This window comes from Diadema setosum, chromosome 6, assembly GCF_964275005.1.
Source record: "Diadema setosum chromosome 6, eeDiaSeto1, whole genome shotgun sequence".
Classification (NCBI taxonomy): domain Eukaryota; kingdom Metazoa; phylum Echinodermata; class Echinoidea; order Diadematoida; family Diadematidae; genus Diadema; species Diadema setosum.
In genome coordinates, this window is record NC_092690.1 from 13,402,410 (window position 1) to 13,425,850 (window position 23,441).

Sequence of the window (23,441 nt, forward strand, 5' to 3'; positions counted from 1 at the left end):
ACCTGAGTTCGTTGATAACACAAATACGAGTACATTAATTAAACACGTAGTTACCCGGAAATCATGACAATTGCTGCATTATTATAAAAGTATAAATAAAAGTAAATATTAGGGTATTATGCTGTGTAGCTGAGTTCATTCCACGAACTGGGGGGTTAGAACGTTTGTACGGCGTCTAGCAACGTTTGAAAATCGACATTTTATATCCTCCTGGGTTGACTCAGTTCCCACCTTCGCGGTTGAGCGTTCGCGACGCAGATCTAAAGCTCGCTATTTTCGTACAGTGGGGGAACTCCCTTCGATGTCACACGAATTCGCGAATCTGATTGGCTATGCATGATGTCATTTTTGCTGGTTGACGGCGATGCGAACAACCGCATCGATCGTAGTCTGGGCTCCGTCCCCTTTTCCTTGGTGTTCTGATTGCGATAATAGAGAGACTGCGAGCCCATCGGGTATCGCAGTTCTCGGCGTATCGCAATCCTCGGGTGTCACGCCCTCATACGGCTTGTCGCGTACACTCAATCACCACTACGAGTAAAAAGAGTCCAGAAGCTAGACTACATCGATCGCGGTAATGATCTATTTTTAGTCACCATAGTACACGTACAGCGCCAGCACGTCCGTACAAGCACAACGTATCAACAACGGCGAAATACGTTGCACAGGCATTGCATCAGCCCGACTTATAAAAGCAGGAGACTCGCTTGTCATTGCACCATTTGGACTTGCATGATTTTGGAAGATGTGATCTCTGAGACAAGATTGGACGTTTTGAACTACATACGTGCACTTTGAAGAGACAGCAATGACGAACTTGATATCTAACCAGCCTTCTACGAACCACAAAATGACCATGATGCGACGACAGAAAAAGCCTTCTACACGGAGTAATTTTAACGGGTACCACCCTCGGCGTCCCCCGAAAGTCCGGCAGGGCGGGGATTGCTCCCTCGGTGGTTGCGGAGTCGCGTAGACCCAGCAGACGACGCCAGGGCAATGTCCGATTTCATCAGAAACGGAATCGGGCGGGACTTGAAAAGACTCAAAAACCGTGTAACATTTATCTCGGAGAGAATTTCGCCACTCGACTGCCGGCGGTCTTCGAGTTGGAGAGATCCGTCCAGTCGGAGACAGAACACGGAATGGTCAAGAGCCAGTTTGATCCGTTCCGTCGATTCCAGGACATGAATCTGTCTGAGATGGCGAGGAGGATGAAGGAATGCCCCAATGCTGGAGGAGACTCGGTGGAATCGGAGGTCATGAGGTAAGTCAGGATTTCCATTCATGGTGTTTAGCTCGATTCAATTTTGCTACAGTGTATATCATGTGTGTTTATATGTTTTGTGCTTAATATCATGATTGTGACTGATGTATCTCAAATAGGCCTATAGGACATTGATCATCAGCACGTACTGTACAGTCGAGGGTCTACACTTTCAAAAGTGTATTGTATCAAAATCTGCGTGACTTGTGCTCCCCGAGTAAGGTGGCTCAATGACTTCTTGCTGTAGTGTAGCTGTGATTGGGCCTTTTATCGAATACGATTTTTTTTTTAAATTGTTTACCAGTATACGAACAAGAGGGGGGAGCATATGGTGTGTGCGCACTGTTCTTCCCATAACTTTCTTATATTACCATTTTTTTAATACGTTATAGCATATTGGAATAGGCCTAGAAAAAGTAATACAGGTACAGGTATGACCATTTTTCTTCATGGGCGGCAGTAAATGCCCGTCTTTGTTTTAGTTTTGGCAGTGACAAGCTAGATTACAGTATGCACGCGGTAGGGATGTGGTACAGTGAAAGAAGTGTCATTTGTTCACTTATTACTGTCGGGAACATTTATGAGTTCTCCACCATTAACACGTCTCACCCTTCGTGAAAGAAACATGAAATCAATGCTTCTTTGTCAATGATCATCCTTCAAAGACGAGTGCAAAGTTGAGTGTTTCCTTACTATGGAATACACTTTCCCCGGTGTTCATTCATTTTGGCTTATTCTCAGTACATTGTACCAACATATCAGCCTGGGAGATGATGCTATTTCAGCTAGCCCCTTATTGTGTTCTACCCATGGGCGTAAATCCCGGGGGGGGGATGGGGGGATATATCCCCCCCTGAAATGGAGGAGGGGGGGATGGCCTGTACAATCATCCCCCCCCCCCCCTGAATTTTGAGGGGGAAAAATGGAGGAAGCAGAAATGTGATTGTATCAATTTTAGCATATTTATTGCATGACGTTTGTACGCCGGCCTTCAGACAGGTAACAGAGCTGAACAGTATTCTATCTTGTAGGAAAATGTATAATTTTCTCAAGCGCTCGCTCGCTTCGCTCGCTCGCGAAGAAAGTAACATCGACATACACTGTAAGGTATGGCTCAGGCGTTGACAACGTCAAATAGTATAGGTCTACATGTAAACATGCTATGACGCGAGTAACTGGGGACCATCTGCAAAATATGTACGAAAATATACAAACAAACAATAACAACAACTTTATCGCCATAATTGAATCCCCTCCATTTCCTGAATCATTCCTGAGAAACGACAGTGACTGATGACTCGGTCAGGATACATCTATGGGCATACCAAGGGAAGATCAGGGACGTCGAATCTATGGGGGGCAAAGGGGCATTTGCCCCGCCCCAAAGGAAGTGTTTAGACAGACAAATCATTTATCCCCCAAGCAATTCCCGAGATGAGGACAAATCTCGAACTTTCTTAATGGAAAATTGTCCAAATATCGCCAGAACTATGCACCAGATCGTTGTATTGCAATCATGAACATGCAAAAGGTCCGCTATACAGGATAAGGGATAAACTTTGTACACTTTTGACATAGACGTATATTCCTTAATTTATCAAAGAGTGTGCAGCAGATCTTTCACTTAACAAAAGCAACCTAATATGTATAGAGGCGTCGATGGGGGGGGGTGGTTCTCAAATAAAAGTGGGACAAACAAAAGCGAAAAATATAGCTACAAACGGCAGTTTTTGGAGTGTAAAATTTTAAAATTTTAAAGCTCGCTCGCTCCGCTCGCTCGCATTTAACCGCTATGCCATTCTCCTGATGTTGCTGCCAGTGATTGACAGCAGTTGCACCCGGTGCGCCCCCCTTAATTTCCAAAGCGAAAATATAGCTACAAACGACAGTTTTTAGGACTGGAAAATGTCAAAAATTTCAAGCTCACTCGCTTCGCTCGCTAGCATTTAATCAGTATGCCATTCTCCTGATGTTGCTGCCAGTAATTGCCGGCAGTTGCGCCCGGTGTGCCCCCTTAATTTCCAAAGCGAAAAAATACAGCTACAAACGGCAGTCTTTGGACTGTAAGATGTCAAAATTTTCAAGCTCGCTCGCTCCGCTCGCTCGCATTTAACCGCTATGCCATTCTCCTGATTGCTGCCAGTAATTGCCGGCAGTTGCACTCGGTGTGCCCCCTAAATTTCCAAAGCGAAAAAGTATAGCTACAAACGGCAGTTTTTAGACTGTACGTCAAAATTTGCAAGCTCGCTCGCTCCGCTCGCTCGCATGTAATCGTTATGCCATTCTCCTGATGTTGCTGCCAGTGATTGTGAGCAGATGCGCCCCTTTAATTTCCAAAGCGAAAAATATAGCTACAAACGGCAGTTTGGGGACTGTAAAATGTCAAATTTTTGAAGCTCGCTCGCTTCGCTCGCTCGCATTTAATTATTATTCCATTCTCCTGATGTTGCTGCCAGTAATTGCCAGCAGTTTTCGCCCGGTGCGCCCCCTTAATTTCCAAAGCGAAAAATATAGCTACAAACGGCAGTTTTGGGACTGTCAAATGTCAAAATTTTGAAGCTCGCTCGCTTCGCTCGCTCGCATTTAATCATTTTGCCATTCTCCTGATGTTGCTGGCTGTAATTGCCAACAGTTTTTGCCCGGTGCGCCCCCTTAATTTCCAAAGCGAAAAAATACAGCCACAAACGACAGTTTGGGGGACTGGAAAATGTCAAAATTTTCAAGCTCATTCGCTTCGCTCGCTCGCATTTAATCATTATGCCATTCTCCTGATGTTGCTGCCAGTAATTGCCAGCAGTTTTCGCCCGGTGCGCCCCCCCCCCCTTAATTTCCAAAGCGAAAAAATACTAGTACAGCCACAAAGGACATGTAGGACTGTAAAATATCAAAATTTTCAAGCTCACTCGCTTCGCTCGCTCGCATTTAATCGTTATGCCATTCTGATGTTGCTGCCCGATTGCCGGCAGTTGCGCCCGGTGTGCCCCCATAATTTCCAAAGCGAAAAAATACAGCCACAAACGGCAGTCTTTGGACTGTAAAATGTCAAAATTTTCAAGCTCGCTCGCCCCGCTCGCTCGCATTTAACTGCTATGCTATTCTCCTGATGTTGCTGCCAGTAATTGCCAGCAGTTGCGCCTGATGCGGCCCCCTTAATTTCCAAAGCGAAAAAGTATAGCTACAAACGGCAGTTTTTAGACTGTAAAATGTTAAAATTTTCATGCTCGCTCGCTCCGCTCGCTCGCATTTAATCGCTATGCCATTCTCCTGATGTTGCTGCCAGTGATTGACAGCAGTTGCGCCTGGTGTGCCCCCCTTAATTTCCAAAGCGAAGAATATAGCTACAAACGGTAGTTTTTGGACTGAAAAATGTCAAAATTTTCAACGCAAAGAGATTTCACCGTAGGAGGGGGAAACCCCCCTACCATACCCTCCCCCCTCGCTTGATTCGTTCCCTCACATAACCGCTCCTCCTGAGATCAAATCCTGTCTACGCCGATGATAGGCCCCATTATAAATTTTAGTAGGCCTTCACAGTGATGTCGCACAGCAAGAGCTGAAATACCACGATTTTGTCATTCAATAATATATTGTGAATATTTCATTTTCTTATTGTTTTTTTAAAGAAAAAAAAAACAAAATTTTCACCACAAGTGAGCACCAGATCGCTGAATTTCAGGTCTGAAAATACAAAATCTTCCTCGTGTGCGGTGTGGGAGAGGGATGCCCCCCCCCCCCCCCCCCATACACACCCTTCCCCCGTTCGGTCGTTCCGCTCCCTCTCACAGATATTTCCAAAAAAAAAAAAAAAATGTTTTCATACTTTTAAGGTCTGATTTTCCGCCGAAAGTCGTCTGACAAGCAAAAAAAAAAAAGCAACAAGAACAAAAAGTCTTTATGTTGTTGCTGCCACTTTTCTCCCACTTTATATTTCATGCAAAAGAGTGGGGCATCCGATCCCTGTAAAGTGTGTGTGTGTGGGGGGGGGGGCACAAAGCTTCTCCCCCCCCCCCCCCCACCCCCCCCCCCCAAAAAAAAAAAAAAAAAAAAAAGGCTGCGCCGGTCCGGTTATGGGCTTGTAATCGTGGTGATGGTGACCATCCCCCCCACTCCTCAGTATGGATTTACGCCGTTGGTTCTACCAAGGAGGTATAATTAAGAGTACATGTACTAGTATACCTCCTCAGTTGGTTCATACACTCCTGATGTTTTTACCTTGATCTGATTTTTTTTCTCTCTTTCTATTTTTTTTTTCTTTCTCCATATAGCATAATACATGTATACTTGTACCGCAATAACTAGCCCGACCAGACGCTGCTAATACGCTGTGCATTTACACAACACATGCTGTAGGGTACTGAGTATAGAAGTTGTGAGATGAATTTATATGATGGATTAAGTCATGTCGCCGTACATTCAGGCAGAACCAAAGAGATTATACACATTGAGAGGACGTACATCATCCGGTTAGATTCGTAACCAAGGAACATATCCTCCACAGTGACCTTTATGTAATCCCGTATGTGTACAAATGCTTCTTGTTGTTGTTGTTGTTGTTGTTGTTGTTGTTGTTGTTGTTGTTGTTGTTGTTGTTGTTGTTTCATTTCCATCAAAGAAGAATGGCTGGATAGCCCATATTCAGCTGCAATAGCTGTTCTCCCATGGGGTCCAGTTGAATACAGGTGTTGAATACAGGTGTTGAGTGTATCAAGCTTCTATGTACACTATGGTGTTTTTTTTTTATTGTTTGTTTTTTGTGGATTTTTTGTTTTTATTTTTTGTTCTTTTTCCTTTTTTTTACAATGGGTTCACAGAAACTATATGCTCATTTGCCCCCTTATTTAGTTTGGAACTCTTTCACCGCTGCTTCGGAGCTAAACTCCTGAAGACAGAGATGGAGATAGAGTACTTTCCCCACGGCGGCTCCATCGTAGACTACACCTGCGAAATGTTTGGTGTCAGTCTGGGCGTGTCCGTCACCAGGGCGATGAAGTACAAGGGGGACTTTGAGAAAGAGGATGCAGAAAAATTGCTGGGAAAGAAACTGAGTGGTGAGTGTCAGGTGGAGTTTACTGGAGCGCAACAGTTAACAATTATAGCATGTCATAGGAAAGTTCCTTCTGAAGTACTTTTGTATCACACTTGACGGTATAGTGCATTTCATGATGTAAAGATGTACATGGCTATTGTGTGCAGGGATATGTTACTGGATTATGGTTTAAAACAACCTGAAAAAGCAAGCATGTTTGGTTTGCTGGCTCTGTTCATATCTTATACTTTCAGGGACGTGAATGTCTCAACAACAAAAAGAAGCTTTGTATCTATAGTTTAATTTTGACTCATCATTCCAAACTTTTGGGGTTGACTTAGTAAGGCTGAAATTGAGCAAATGGATACTCTCCAATGAAATATGACTGGAAGTCATTCTCCTGCAGCACAGGATCCTACAAATCACGTTATAATTTCAAAGTTTTTTTTTACCCTATTTGCACCATATTTTCCCACTTTTGTTAGTATTATTGACACTATGGTATCAAGAGTATTATTATTGGTCAACATGAGTTTAAGTGTCTACCTGTGCTGTCATTTTAATACAACCATGCTCTTTTTCAACTTTTCATACCAAGCTATACTTTGTACTTTCATCTAACAAACAGGAATAGCTAATGCCACCCAGAATGCGCTGGACAGGTGGTCCAGGAAGGTTCTCCATATCTGGGCGACCTCAGCAAAGGTCGCCGACATGCTCTCTTCCGTTTACAATGAACTCTCACCCCAGCTGAGACAAGATACCGTTGTCATGGTGACGATCGTTACCCAGCCACAGCACTCACTGTTCAGAAATTCAAGATGACCCAACTCACTTCCTCTCTCCATCAAGGTCATGTGGCAGAATACATCTTAAAAGCATCATGTTGTTGGGATTGTCATAATGCACTTATTGCGTACAGTATGGAGTACCAACGTGTGATTTCATAACCATTCATCGCCATGGAAACAACCTCACCTGGCCCTCATTGTGAACGCTATCGTTGCAAGCCATGCTCGCACCTGCATGGTTGTAACCCAAGTTATAACAAAAGACTGTGACATCATCACCTCGGTATACTCTGGACTACCATGTGAGCTAACGCCCTCTATTGGCGATGTAATGGGGGTAAAACACTCATTTAAAAAAAAGAAAAAAAAAACTAGACTCTGTCACAAGGTGTGAGAAACTGCAATGTGCAACTATTGTACCACTAGGCTGCAACACCTTGAATGAAACTGTGATGCCTTGTTGGGTACCTTGACACTACCTATTGTATTTACCAAGTTACCCTTGTGGCAGATCTCCTATAAGACACTTCATGTTTCAACGCAATGTATCGTCGTTTAGTGTTTTTAATATTTTTCTCAAAAAACATTGGTTGCAGCAAAACTAAACCTACTCTTCCCTAAATGCTTGAAACCATGCCATGCTAACTCCTGTGAATGGAAAATACGATAGTGTACAATGTAATGTACCTGTAAATGGTCTGAAAGAAGAGAATGAGTATGATATGAAGGAGAAAGATACAAAGAGGTGATATTGACAGAGAGACGAGTCATTACGTGATGGTCGTACAGAATAGTCGGAGAGAAAGGAGATAGAAAGAGAAGAGTCATTACGTGATGGTTGTACAGAATAGTCGGAGAGAAAGGAGATAGAAAGAGAAGAGTCATTACGTGATGGTTGTACAGAATAGTCGGAGAGAAAGGAGATAGAAAGAGAAGAGTCATTACGTAATGGTTGTACAGAATAGTCGGAGAGAAAGGAGATAGAAAGAGAAGAGTCATTACGTGATGGTTGTACAGAATAGTCAGAAAGGAGATAGAAAGAGAAGAGTCATTACGTGATGGTTGTACAGAATAGTCGGAGAGAAAGGAGATAGAAAGAGAAGAGTCATTACGTGATGGTTGTACAGAATAGTCGGAGAGAAAGGAGATAGAAAGAGAAGAAAGAGGTATTGATAGATAGAGGGGGGGAGAGAGATGGAGAGATAGAGGGAGAGGAGGAAGAGAAAGAATTGTTATGCCGTCACTACTCAAAATGGTAAAACCACACAAAGTCTAGATGTACAAGATCCACGATGATTCACTTTGACCTCCTTCAGAGGGGACTTTATGAAGTCGTCAGCTCCATGGACCCTAATAATAGTGTTGCCTTCACTATTATACAGCTCATATGAAATGATATCCCACACCGAACAAACAGAAGTTATGCTGGAAATAATGTAAAATAAAGTACATACAATGTACATGTTCATTCTATACACTGTTACTGATGGAAGAGTGATATGTAATGGACTATCGTTAGCACAAAAGTTGCAACCGTGTTAAGAGATTCAGTGCAGAAGAGTAAACGCTCTGTTTAATGACAGTTGGGGCGCACATCATATCTTTTCCAAACAAATTAGACTGTGCTTTCATGCTATGTATATGGGCTGATCGATTCCTGTCACCTTTCATTCATATTCTCAAATGGCTGATAAGTTTGACTGATATTTGTTTACTTGTTTATTTGGTGGTGTGTTTTTTTTTTTCACCATGCTGTGGTATCTTTGTCTGCAAAGTAACACTTTTGAATGGTTTTCTATCCAGAGGAATTCGCCATCAGTTCCTCCGTGGAAACAGAATCGACAATATCATATACTGACGTTTTTGCAATCTGTGTCACATCAATTTTGATTACCTGTGTTCATTGATTTCATTGTCCCTCATATAAAATCGTGTGCGATTTTAACAGTCCTTTTTTTTTACATTCTCAGCATCATGATATCAAATCTCTGCAAGACGCGTGACTTGAGTCGAATGACCAAAATGTGAAAATGTTCCCTAATATTCTGAAATCTTATTAAATAATGTTCAGTGCATAGAGGATTAAAGTCGATTGATGTGACTTACATACACTGTATACGTGTAACATCATTTTCGGTTTGGGTCATGCTTTTTTTTTCCTTTTAAGTTGGAGAGGGGAATTTCGTCCCCCCCCCCCCCCCCCCGACAACTTTAGCTGCAGATCCATGCAGTACTACAAGTCCCATACTCAGGGACTGCAGCCTGCAAAATCCTCTCCCCAATTGTTTTGTCCTTGTATACATATTTTAAGAAGTTTGTTGTTATTGACAACTCTCACGTACTGAGGGTTTGTTTGTTATGTTCACGGCTGAATCGCGTCCAGCACTGTTTTATCATTTCTAGTGTATTCATTTTTTTCATTGAATCATTAAATGGCTGTTTTGTACTTTTATATATCTATATATTTTTCTTTACGTTGAATTCTGTATTAAGTGCGCTTCATTGAATGCACTGTATTTCACTTTCCATTTACCGGCCCATGGTTTGGTATCTATGCAATTATTTACTCTGTCATTGCCTTGTCAATTTAAGAACCTGCTTCATGTGTGTTCATTTTGTGTGAATGTCGGATGTGCATAATTACCATATCCGCAAAGCCATCTACATTTAACATAACATGCCTGGTTCTTTGCTCTAATGAAAAACATTGATGAAACATATTGATTCTAATACAAGTTCTGTGTGGTCAATCCAACTAGAGCACGATTCTCAAAAAATAATAAAGGAAAGAAGAAAGAAAATGTTCACGTGCTGAAACCTTATAGTCAGTGCAGTGTTTTTCATATTTTGTTTGTGCCAAGAATGGTAAGAATACACACAATAATGACTCAAGAAAACTGCAGGATAAAGCCAGTGCAAGATAATGCGTACATACCTCAGCTGCATGATGGTCATCTGCTACTGTATACATCATATCTTTGAAAGTTTACGCTTAGTGTGAAATTACCTGTAGTAATAGTTCGGCGTCAAGTATTTTCATCATCAAGGATTATCGTGTAATAAAAGGTGGGTCGCACCTTTTATTACAATTGCTCTGTTCTGGATATCTGAGACATTTCAAATGCAATTTTCATCAAATAAATGTTGAATCTCTCTACGAGGAATTACATACTCTTTCATATTTCATAAAAGGGTTCTCATGATCTCACAAAAAAAAAAAAAAAATGTTAGAAACCTGAAGTTAGGTCTCAACCAAAACTATCCAATCCCTTTAACAAATCAAACAAACCTAGGTGAGGTTGACTGTATTTTGCACATGTGGTTGCACCAATGTCACAGTTCAGTGAAAGCAAATCCTTTTCTTGTTTGATATTTGATGAAATTGATGTCACCATGAAGGAAAAGAAGGAAAGATAGAAAAAGCAACCCTGAACATGCCAATCGCAATCAGGTAGGGTGAAGGGGAAAAAAGTCTTGCAACATGAGAACACAAATGCACTGTTATCATTTCATTTTTTTCAAAGGTGTATTGCCAATTTAATTTGACCTACAAAATTGTTTGTTGTAATTCTTCTCACACTCAATATGTTTTTGTTTTCCTGATATAATCAAATAGGATGGCGGAAATCAACATTCCAGAGGTCAATTCATTTCTTATCTCATCAAAACAGAAAGGAGGAACTCTGTATCTCTTTGACATTGCAAATTTTCACAAACTAATGAATATGTTAAGTTTTGATGAAATCTAGAACACTGCATTTTTTTCCCCACTGATATCACACAAGTTATGTACAGAACGACATTCAGAAATGCATGCTGTATATGCATCTATTGCCTTGGTATTCTCAGATTTTATTAACAAGCATTTACATCTTCGAGTTATGCATAAAAAAGACACCCATTTCATAAATGGACATTGAGAGGGGTTGTGTGCATAAAAGTACACTTCTACGCTTGCCATTTCATACTAGCATTATCATTACACTTTGTTGTTTTTTTTTTTTTTTTTCCATTAGAGAATTCGTAAGCCATCTTGTAAAGCAGTGCACAAGCCATCTTGTAAAGCAGTACACAGTGTGTGCTCAGTGCTAGACCAGACAGTATTATTTTTTTTTCCATTTTCTTTCCCTCATGGGTACAAACCATGCACACTGCTTCCAATCACTTTACTTGCAACTTTTCATTACATGTACTAAACTTTTGGTATCAAGCTTTTCATGTTTTTTCTCTGACTCCCTCGGTTGAAAGTTTCAACAGTGCATCAAAACCTCTCTCGTTTTTTTTTTTTTTTTTTCTAGCAATGTCATAGTTTAGTTTACATGTTGGTGTATAATATCTATATTGGATACATAAAACATTTCAGGAGTAGAACACACAGTAGGAACATCCACAAACATATGCTTTATCAAAGTCATTATTGATGTATTAAGACATGCCTGAGTAACTTTCTTTATGGACATTAAAGGGAAGATGTATATAATCATGACATTCATGTGTTGCTCTTCCACAGCTCATGAATAGAAAGGAAACCTAAAAAGAATAGACATATACTTCCTAAAGTCTCCAATACATACGTTGTATGCATGTTTTGACAAAATGTTACATTAAAATCTGCTATGAAATAGCGACAGATCCCTTGATATTACAATACAAATGGTCTACAGAGAGGTGAAAAAGAATCATTCAAAAGAAGACCTACATGTAAATTAGGAATAAATCTTTGAGAATTCCACCACAAGAGGATCACGAAATGAGGTACTTCCAAATACTGCATGTGCATATATTGCATTCATTTGTTGTTTCCAACTAGGGCAGTTGGTATCGTAACAAGCCCAGTGACGGCAAGCACTGCATTGATGGCTGAGTAGAGATGTAGAAACCTGATGAAACGTATCTGAAAAAACCTTCAGTCCACTTCCCTCCTCCGGTCATATAAAAGGAGATATTGCATGGCATGTATGAAACGACAATTTCTATTATGAAAACTACCCAACTACAAGTAGTAAATTCCCTAGACTCAAATAACTGACATACGAGCATTATTTGTCATTAAGAAATTTACAATAAATGTATATTTAATCACAACCAGAATCAAAATTTAATGCAGGTATGTCGTTTTGAAATTGTCTTCGCTGGAGCTCTGGGAAAGGAGTATTAGTAAAATAAAGTCCTTATGAGAATTGCAGTCATCCCTTAGCTCAGTCGAAGTGAAACATGCTGCTACTTCACTAGCACACCTTGGTGAATGCAATATCATTTTCTGCACATATCTGCTGCTGCTACCATGGTAGGTTTACATACACAAACACACACTTGCCCCACCCCCATCCCTACCCCCCCCCCCCCCAACCAACCACACTCCTTCACACACACACACAGCTCAGCTGTGTGACCTGTAACACTACCAAATCTATACTGAAAACGTTGATATTTTTGTGGTGCACTAATTTTTGCATATTTTCCGCCACTTTGGATGGTGCGAATTCCAGACCCCACAAAAAAAAAATATCTTCATAATCTTCTGCATACTTTGAATGGGTTGAATAGTAGGCTTTATTGCAGCAGTGGTCTCTCCTTGGTACAAGTGTATGCATGCGGGGCTGCGCACCAACCCATTTTTTGTACTGGTCGGACCTGTCCCTGTTGGACCAGTAGAAAACCGGCTTTTCCATATTTTTTTTTCCTAGCCTGAATCTAAAATTTATGGGTCATGTTAACTTTTTTCAACTGGCCCCAACATTGTTATTTTATTTTCTTTACCGGCCATGTAGGACCAGTATATTTGGCAATTCCTGAAAAGCTACTGGACCGACAGTGATTTTTACTGGTCTGGGACCGTCGTACTAACGCCAATTGGTGTTAAGTGTTGGTGATTGTGCCCTAGTACACTATTCATCTGAGTGCATGTGTGGAGCATGCAGTTCTCGTTTATGTGCAGGCCATACATTCAAATGATTCAGGCAGTGTAACTTTTCTGTGAATGGATGGAAATGTAAGTGTGAAGCCATTGCCCAGCACAAACACGTTTTAGAGCCGCTCAGTGCGAAAACTTATTAAACGAAAATGTCGATGTTTACAGTACTTTGGATGGCAGCACCATTTTGATCATCAGGAGAAGGATTGCATAAGTCACACTACTGTCAGAACCTGAACCACACCTTGATGCAAAGGGGAATGTTTCATAGCTTCCTTCGAATTCCTGACCACTATACAGTGTATTCAAGTAGAATTATTAGTTTATTATGCAACAATACTTGCCAAAGCACTAGCTACATGTACACTGTATCTCTTCTACACTTCTCATATATCAAGCATAGTCCATTCTGTATTTTCATGTTGGAAGCTTTCAATATTATTGCAAAATCCCACATTTTCAAAAATCACATGATCACATTTCATGTACAGTGTGGTAACTCTTACATTCAATTGGCAGTTAGCCTCTTTAGAATAAGACACGCCACCACGCCATCAAGAATGTGAAGTTTGACTATTCTGCTACTTTCACTTTATCTTACACAAATAATTAAGACATTTATTGATTTCAAATACAGGTGTACATTTGTACTTCACTGAAACCCTGACAGAGGCATTTTCAAATCTTCAGGCCCAAACGCATGTTTGTTTCATTACCAGTATAGAATTATCATAACATAATCATATGTATTTTGCATGCTTTGCATGATTCTGCCATTTTCATACTTGATACCATGTATTTTTATGCAAATCTTGTAAATGAATCAAAATGACTCCATGAGGAGCTTTGATATTTTAAGGGAAATATGTTATGACCAGGCTATCAGCATCTCAAAAATTTTCAGCAGAACTGGTACCACACTTTGAATTTGCACACTGAAACAAGAAAAAAAACATGCAAAAGGGCCCGTACTAAATTATTAAAAGCAATGAATGATCTGTACGTTAAGGTTGTATGAGCAAGAGCTTCGTGCGACTTAGAAGGAACAATAGAATAATTTGTGAGGTGAAACAAGACAAAACAGAAAAATTAATAAAGGCTGAAAATTGCTCTTTGGCTAAAGTGTACAAACATCTCCCAATGAGGGAAGATGTGTTTTGTCCACTCTGATTGGGACACGTACAGGTACTATCCCATATTTGTCCATTTCAATAACTACAAACCTAGTGGATATCCATCCACAGCATTGCTAATGCCTCATTTCTGCACTTGTAGCCGAGCCCTTAACCCATTTAGGCCCGAGTATACTCGGGCAGGAGAAATGTGTGTTATAGCAAAATCAGTCAGTCCCAACAGGGTTAACCCTAATCAGGCTGGGGGGGGGGGGGGGGAATCCGCAATATCTTCGCAACGCGATAAGCTCCCGCCGCGATGTTTCATGACTTTTTTCTTTCAAGTATCGCGCAACTTTTGAGACCCAAATTGTTGCGCCCGCGCGTACCATTTTGACGCAACGCCCGTTCGAAAAAAATTTTTCAACCCCAAAATTGCTCCAAAACGTGATTTTGTGTACAAATCCAATGCAAATTGTGTTTTTTCAATTAATTCACATAAAAATTCATATCTTCACTTAGAATGGCCGAAATTAATTTATTTTAGCATAGCAATGCTTCGAAAAATGTCTGTGACAAATTTTGGCCAAAAAACAAACAAAAACAAAAGGTCAAAAAACAAAGAAATACATAAGAAATTTAAAAAACAATAAAATACATAAAAAATTAATTTCGATACAGATTTTTTTTTATCCTATGTCTCAGAAGAATGATACAAGAAACATTTTAAAAAAGAAATTAGCTTAATTGGAGCATTAATAAGTGATTTAGAGCCCAAAACTGATTTTATGCATAAATTACAATAATTAATTAATATAAAATATAAGAAAAATTTTTTGGAGAAAGCAACCATACATTTTGATAGAATACGTCGCGGGCGTCGCGTGTGCCGATTTTCGGCGCAATCGCGCGCTCCATAGGCGAGATCTGAAGGGGGGGCGGAATCCGCCCCCCCCCCCCCCCCCCCCCCCCCCCAGATATAGCATTGCCAAAAAAGCCCAGCCTGATTAGGGTTAAATGACACAGAAAGTTAAATTCACAGCATTTTTTGCACAGCTATAGGTAGAATTCACGATATATTGTGTATCTACACAAGTACCTATACATCCAACATATTAGTAAAGTTGTTTAACTCAGGTAGTCTGAATACAGGTAGGCATGGGATTGAATGGACATTGTGAATTCAGTTTGTGTTACGTTAGCAGCATGTAACAATGTAGGAAAGGGGTCAAGAAACTATACCTCAATGTATCTTATTAGATTTGAGTACGATGATTTTCTTTCCTCTTCTACATAAAAGTGTCCTCACTGCGACTGAAAACTCCTCATAATGGGTCATTACAACCCAGCCATTCTACTGAATGCTTGGACTCAAAGGGAATGGGACCAACATTCTTACCTTCTTAAAAGTAGAACCATTTTAAAAGAAAGCTTGTTGCAATTGGGTCTCCTGTATAGCAAACCATCTAGGTCTGTTCAAATTCATGAAATTCTGGTCTACTTCATCTCAGTCTCAACAGTCTCAGGAATTGCTCCCCACATAAAAATGGATGCGTAACAAAATATGCCCATCACTCACTCTCATCACTGAAAAAAATTTCAGGTATAGCCCAAGAAATCTGGCGTACAATTCATACATTTGAAGCAGTATGCTGAGTGAAATCCTCTCTGAACATGAATGCACCTGTACCTGACATGTTGTCACTCAGCAAGTGGCTGTACCAGAGTTGCAGCTCACTTCATGGGTTATTTTTGCGGCTGTCATTATCTAAATTCTGACTTCCATTCACCTTTGGCAATTGTGCGTGAGCATAAGCCACCATCAGTAAGATATGTTCCACTTGCCTGCACCACCTCACACTCCAGTTTCCTGTCCAAAGTGTGGCAGCTTTTCAGGAGGGTGCTGTCATGTTATTGTGACGTTCTCATGGGCCACCACAGGCCTAGGCATCAAGTCTTCGTGCAAACGTTGAGTGGCTAGACTGGTCATTTTAACTTGGTGGCCAGTTTTCCGGCGTCCTTCTTCGTCATGCGCTGCATCTCCTTCTCCATCTTTTTCCTCCGCTGCTCGGCCGCCCGCTTCTCCCTCTCGGCCATCTTCTTCTCCCGTATCACTTGCTCCGCCTCCCAGGCCAGGTCGTCCTCCGTTTCATCCTCCCAGGCACTGCTGCTCTCTGTCCACGCCCCTAGCTCATCCTGGCAAACAATCATAAAACAAATAATGCACAGGTGAGAGGGCGTTAGTGGAGATGCAGCACCCTCCCGGGTACTGTAAAACAAGGAATGTTAGCGTGCATTTTGATTTCAAGAATTTTTGCGAGAATCGAGTTAAATTGCAAAATTACGATGCAAGCTAAAGATCTTGTCTACACTATATGCATTAGATGTTAGAGGCAACTCGGGAAAATGTCATGTTGCGAATAAGGCTGTCATCTCCCATTCGCGAAAAATTTCATGCCACAAAAACTATTGTTTTGCAGTATACAATGGCATAGCATGTGTAGCATGTTGCATAACACTGTGAATACCGGAGAGTGGGCTGCATCTCCACTAACGTCCCCAACTTAAATCTGTGCATTATTTGCTTCATAAAATGGTTCTATGAACTATTTTTCATTTACCTTTATGGGTAAACACCAGTCGGCTACATGTAGAACTTGGCTTTTGTCCAAAGAAATTATTATTATTATTATTATTACTATTACTATTATCATATTATTATTATTATTATTATTATTATTATTATTATTATTATTATTATTATTATTATTATTATTACAATTATTATTATTATTATTATTATTATTATTACTACTACTACTACTACTACTACTACTATTACTATTACGATTATCATATTGTTATTATTATCATTATTATTATTACTACTACTACTACTATTATTATCTTTATCATCATTATCATCATCATCATCATCATCATTTATTCATATGATAAAAGGACATATGAAATGTGGCTTACTGTTAGTACTGCCATTTCATCTACCCCCATAGTGAGTCTGTTTGACATCATCATCATTATAATTATTATTCATACGATGGAAGGACGTATGAAATGTGGCTTACTGTTAGTACTGCCGTTTCATCCACCCCCATAGTGAGTCTGTTTGACAGGCCCTGTGTGAGAGACGATGGCCCCGAAATCAGCTGCTGGGGTGTCTTCTTTCGTATCGTAGCCTGTGGGTTAGTGGTAGAGTACAACACTGCCATGATGTAACACCAGCCAAACAATAATATCATCAAATGCAAGAAACATACACAAAAATGAAAACAAAACTTTAACAAAATATTCTTATGTGACTAATGGACAAAAATGACAAGTTAACTACTGCAAGTGTACACATGTAGATGTCAAACGCAATGAACCTGCTGACAGCAACAATAACTACGTTTCAGTTCTCCGACGGCAAGAAAAAGATTACAAAAGTAAAGAAAAAAATGGCAGTAACGACTTGCTTTCAAGAGAAAGCAAAGAGTAAATTTTTGCATAAATTGATATAATTTCATGTTCGACACGGGTCAGCATTTTGAAAGGATAACTGCGCATGATTTTCAAGGGCAGCACAAAAGATACTTCAGCAACAGCCCAAAGAGAAGTGTTTGGGCAAGGGCCCCATACTTTTAAGATACAAAAGCCCATTTAATTCATTTGCCTGATAATGAGATTTTAGTTGCCCCACAGCAAAGTGGGCAAGTGAGTTTAAAGCATCCTGCTTCATTTTTTTTTTTTGTGGGTATGCAGAAACTGCAAATTTTAGTGTGCACGCGCAAGAATCGGCTAATTATTCGCCATATATCTATTGAGTCAAATTTTTTCTGTATCGGGACTTCCCGACAATTTCATGAGTGGTTAAATTTGCGACTGTAGAGTACAGTACTGAACAGAGAAATCTATGTGTGCACGTCACATCCATGTCGGGATGAGAGTTGATATTTTCCATGTTTTTAAATTCGCAAATAGCACCTGTCTTGCGAAATTGCGAAAATAAAAAACCTTGCGAAATGTTTGGCATATACAGTATTGGTGGACCTTTGTGTTGGTCACCAGATCACACCCTTACCGCTTTTTTAAATGAAGGCATCATGTCGGCAAAATAGTCCACAGCAGGCTCTTCCTCTCCCTCGTCCGTGGGGTCATGGCCCTGCGGGGGCCCAATGGCACCGTGGGCAGTGGCAGGATGGGCACCGACTGTCGGGGCCGTCGGCTCGATCTTGATGCTCATTGGTGCCCCATCTCCCCAGTCATCCCAGTCTAAATCCACCTGTAGGAAACATGGAAAGAGAAGAACAGGTATGATGTGAAGACAAACTTTACAAAAGACAGCAAAGTTTAGCTACCATGGACTTGCAACAGCCTCAATACCTTCCAAGTCTGAACTGAAGACTTCTCTTTTCCAGCAACTTTGTGTATGATGTGTGACTGTGATACATTGTGGGAGCCGGGTGCCTTTGAATGTTTCTACAGATAAATGGCGTTTTACAAATGCTGTTTCATCATCATCATCATCATAAGACTTAACCAGTTGAGGACGAGTTCCGAGTACTGTATACTCGGGCAGGTGTCTATGGGAAATGTGTGTTGTAGCAAAAATAGTCTGTCCTCAACTGATTATAAACTTCTTCTCCGCCTCTTTCAATTCCAAAGATTCTTGCACATGTCATTTGTGTGTGTGTGTGTGTGTTTCCTGTGTATATTTCAGGGGGGGGCGCTGATCACTTCACTTTGTTTTGCATCATGCTTTGTGATGAATATGCATTGTGATGAATATGCATGAAGTGGAATCTCTAACGTGCACACAAGAACTCCATTTTATTTACTGTGTAGGTCCTATTCGAGGGACAGAGTGTTTTGCTTCAAACTACAGAAGACGGCACAATTTCATACAACACTGCTCAACAAGATGCACTGGGCCTTGATCCCAAGACATCTGATTGCTGGTAAGGTAGACTCTCTACACAGTGAGCCACCTTGCTGCCCTCAGAAAACCTTCATAACTTGTATATTAGCCTAGAAAAAAATCAGTCAACCTCCCAGTCTACAGAAAGGAATTACTGTAAAACCAGAAATGTTTGCATGCATTTTTGATCTTGGGAATTTCAAAACAACCAAGATTCGCAAAATTAAAATGTATCCGATAGTTATTGTCTACACCAGACCAAGCTAGATCTACATGTATATTAATGTATTCAATACCAGTGGCCATTCACAAAAAATTAATGTGCAAAAAGGCCGTCAGCTCAATTCACCAAAATTTCATGCCGCGAAAATATCTTGCTTTTAACATTGACAGTTTACAACAATATGCTTAGGCGCACATGTTCACTGGCACTCTACAGGCAACTCTATTCTATAGCAGGCCACCATTTGTCATGTTGTCATGAATACCGAATATTTCAAGGTAAGCACCAAATGATGAACAATTCAGTCCAAGAAGTACAATAATCCAAAATCTGCTTAGTATTGGTTCCCTTTGACAGCAACAGTGAGTAAACTACAGCCTAGCTTGCTGCCATTTAAGATACGATATTTGCCAAATGTGATGTTTTCTGTTTATACCCCCGAGTTGTCTGCTTGTGAGTGGCCAAAGGCACTCTGGTTGCGAGCTCCGTTCACACTGGCACTTGGTGCTGTTCCCGACCGTCCTGTCTCTTTGGTTGGTAGGCCTGGGTCGCTCAGCCGCCTCCGCCTGAAACGGAACAACGTCCTCTTGATGAAGGAGAAGATGGAGGCAAGACAAGAGCACAGTATCCATGGCGACAGCTTCATGATGAGTTGCTGTGACAAAAGAAATGAAACAGGGCACAATAATCTAATCAAATGCATTTCTTTTCCCTCTACATTTTCTGTATAGTGTAGGCCTAGTCATCTAGACCGTAGTTCAGTTGGTCTGTAAGGTTGTTTTGGGTGGGGGTTTTTTATCAAACCGGTGCAGCATTTCTTTTACCTGAATCACCTGAATTACCTACGATGTCGCCCATTAAGTTGAAAACTTGTAGAGGGCCATTCATCATTCAAAGGATTCAGGATTCAATCCTGAACCTGAGGGGATTACTATCAATTATTGTTTTTTGTTTTTTGTTTACAGTAACAGCAGGTAATTCATTTTGTGTGCTTTGCATCTATACATGGTAGTATATCTAGCTGGGAGCAGTTGATAGCCAGTTATAGGCTACTCGTTATATTACTAGTAAGTAATCTTGTGAGGGTATAGTGAGGTGCCCGCACCTCATCAGGGGCCCGAATACCATCACCCTGCTTAAAATTGTTACAAGCGCACTGAACAAAAATTTCTGCCTGGGACTGTGTTCAGTACGCTTGAAACTTGGCAGGGCTACCACAACCAAGCAAATTGTGGTGAAAACCAAACAGTTTTTAGTGAAAATCTGAAATCTATATTAGGAATACGTGTTATAGATATTAAGTATCATCACGGTCACCCGCATGCATCTTTTACGTGAATGTCTATGGCCCTTATGAGCATCACAGTCACCCGCACACGTCTTATACGTGCTTTGTCTATGGAAGCACAGGTGGCAGGTTGTGGGCCCCTTCCTTAGTGAACAACTATTCCGCATCGTTCGCGTTTGACGATACGTTCGTAGCTGCAAATTTCCGGTATCGATCAGTGAACTTGTGATTTTATTGGAATCTTCAGCATTTTTCCCGTATGTGAGTGGGATTTCATAGAATTTCAGTGACGAAATGTGATTCAAATATGCATAAACATTAACTATGACGAGGTGCGGGTCACCCAAGTATAAAACTATACCACCTATCGGCAGGGTGCCTTGACATCGTCACCCTGCATATCAACATCATGACTGTTTGCGTATAGAACGAAAAACTACGCATGGGATTAAGTGCCAGTATATAAAAAACAAAGAAACGAAAATCAAACTCAGTCATAAACAAACTCTACCAAACACGTTTCAGTTACACATAGAGTAAAAGCCCCAATTTTCGGACACTTAAGCTTTTTTGCAATATTTGTTCAACTCAAATACATGTAATACTCTAATCTATAATAGTGTATTTTAAATGTATCGACCTACTTTTTCCCAATATTGATTTTGTTAAATAGATCATAAAATTTCACAGAATCCCCAAATATTATTACCTTGTCAATTCCCCAAAATTCGGACAGCCTCTCAGGGTTCGAAATTGGCAATGGTCCACTGGCCATTAGCCACCCGAAATCACGTCGGACTAGCTAAAAATCGAAAAATTCTGAAGTTACTCGTCCGTCTGGCCAGCCAAAATATTGCTCCAGTGTCAAAATTGATTCTAAGTAGTCCGCCTGGCTAGTTAAAAAAAAAAGTTAAGTGCGACCCCTGCCTCTCCAAAATTTGGACACGTGCGCAATGTCAATATGCATACAAGGGCCCAGGCCGCTGAAAAATCCGCGCGCGCCATACCTTGTTGGCGCAAGGTTACATCGGGGAAGTTGCGGCGCCGTTCGTGTCCGAACTTTGGGGACTCTGCACTTGCATTCAGCCTCTGTACATTCACTGCATCGGCACGTATGGATATTTTGTTTTTCTTTTGTGTTTTTGAGGATACCATCACACTCTGAGCTTGCGATAAGCAAAAAATCTCGCAACAGAATGGTGTAATTTTTCAATCTTTAGCGCTTTTTCGGCGGCCCCGATTCTTTACCAGATTACACGGGACCTAATTCGCGCGCGCTTTGGAAAAGTTGCCGTGATTTTGCTTTTTTGACGGCAAAATTTGGGATTTTAACATTAGATGGATTTTTGGAGGTGACTCAGGCACTTTCCTGTCACTGTGGTGAACGAGTGTGCCAGTCTGTGAAACGATGTGATATGCATGTGTCGTGACAGTAGAATTTGCTGGCTTGTGATAAGTGGTTAAGTGTTCGGATTTTGGAGGCCGGCCGAAAATTGGGGTTCTTACTCTACACTCAGTAACGACGCGTACGCATGACTGAAATTCACGTGTACGGGTTTTACCTACAACACTATATCAGTGTAGGGAGGGGGTGCCGATCGTGCGGTACCCTTGGCTTTACAAAGTTTTAAGCCGCCCAAAGAAAATGCATTGCATGCACTACTTGCGTTATTTCACATTGGAGGTTCAGAATCAACAGGACGGCGCGGTCACGAGATTCGAAACTGCAGTATTTACGGCATATTCGAGGCAAAACTTAGGCGAATTAGTTTTATAGTTTTTGAATAAACAAGTTGCCAATCCTGAATTAGGGTGCTGATAGGTGGTACCCTCAGTGCAGAGTCAGAATAATTATCAGCGGTCCACCGTCCATGGATATGGCTCAATGCCACATTATTCAGTACAAGGGTACTAGATCTCGCGCAGGGACTTAATGGTCGCGCATAGCGTAACTGTGTATAGCAAGCAATAAGGACTAAGCACAAAATTTGCCGATACGTCCATGGAATAAACATACCTGACAACCGCTAAATATGAGAAAGAAGCAGGTAAGAAATTTGGATTTCGAACAAATTTCTTACTAAATTTCCAATTTTTTACCTTGTAATTTACCTATCTTAGCTTAAAATCTGTTTTAAGGATGTTGTAGCCTAGACGTGTCGTCTCGCTTGTCTCGTTCATATGATCGTAGCCGATAAAGTTACGATAGAATTCGTAATTTGTTCGATCGATCGTTTATAATATTCTACGAAAGCCAAAGCACGTTACAGCCGCAGAGAGGGGCAGACACTTTCATGCACCAAACTACATAGGGCAGCTGCGCGACCTATACCTAACCCCGAGAAATTGAACGCATACACTTACAGTAAGTTCGACATACAAACGGCGACAGCGCACTACTCCGTCATCGTATCATCAGGAGATTCTGGGAGGTGATTTTTCTGCATTTTGGTGATATTTAGTGAGAAATTCAGGTACGATTGTGGAATAATTTCTACTAACGCTATAAGAACATCACAAATGTTCGTGCGCGATATCTAGACCCCTCAACCATACTATAGGGTAACATCCCCAGTATTCGGTCACTTAAGCTTTTTTCCAATATTTTTCAAACTAAAATAATACATACATACATCATATCTACAGCAATTATGTGAAATATATCAAATTTCTTTAATCTCAACTTTCATTTTGTTAAATATCTCACAGAATTGCGCAAAATCCCGAAATATTTCACCTTGAAAATTCCCCAGTAGGCCTATACGGTCACCGGCTCCAGTATTCGGTCACGCGATGTGCACGTTCAAAGTCAATGCGTGTTCAAAGCAGCTGAAAAATGTGCGCGCGCGCTACCTTGTTGGCGCAAAATTGCATCGGGGACATTGCGGCGACCGTTGGTGAC

The 23,441-nt window shown here is 40.8% G+C and overlaps 2 protein-coding genes across 2 annotated transcripts; one reads left to right on the forward strand and one right to left on the reverse strand.

The window, feature by feature from the left end:
* Positions 1-861: 861 nt before the first annotated feature.
* Positions 862-10,201, forward strand: LOC140229432 (AAC-rich mRNA clone AAC4 protein-like). The gene is made up of 3 exons (XM_072309681.1): positions 862-1,267; positions 6,110-6,315; positions 6,922-10,201. The coding sequence occupies exons 1-3, from the start codon at positions 1,146-1,148 to the stop codon at positions 7,116-7,118; spliced, it is 525 nt and encodes a 174-aa protein (XP_072165782.1). The 5' UTR covers positions 862-1,145; the 3' UTR covers positions 7,119-10,201.
* A 5,798-nt stretch (positions 10,202-15,999) lies between these two features.
* Positions 16,000-19,897, reverse strand: LOC140230077 (receptor-binding cancer antigen expressed on SiSo cells-like). The gene is made up of 4 exons (XM_072310284.1): positions 19,688-19,897; positions 18,192-18,392; positions 17,197-17,307; positions 16,000-16,306 (listed from the first exon to the last, which is right to left on the reverse strand). Exons 1-4 carry the CDS (start codon positions 19,895-19,897, stop codon positions 16,097-16,099), a joined length of 732 nt encoding a protein of 243 aa, XP_072166385.1. The 3' UTR covers positions 16,000-16,096.
* Positions 19,898-23,441: the final 3,544 nt, after the last annotated feature.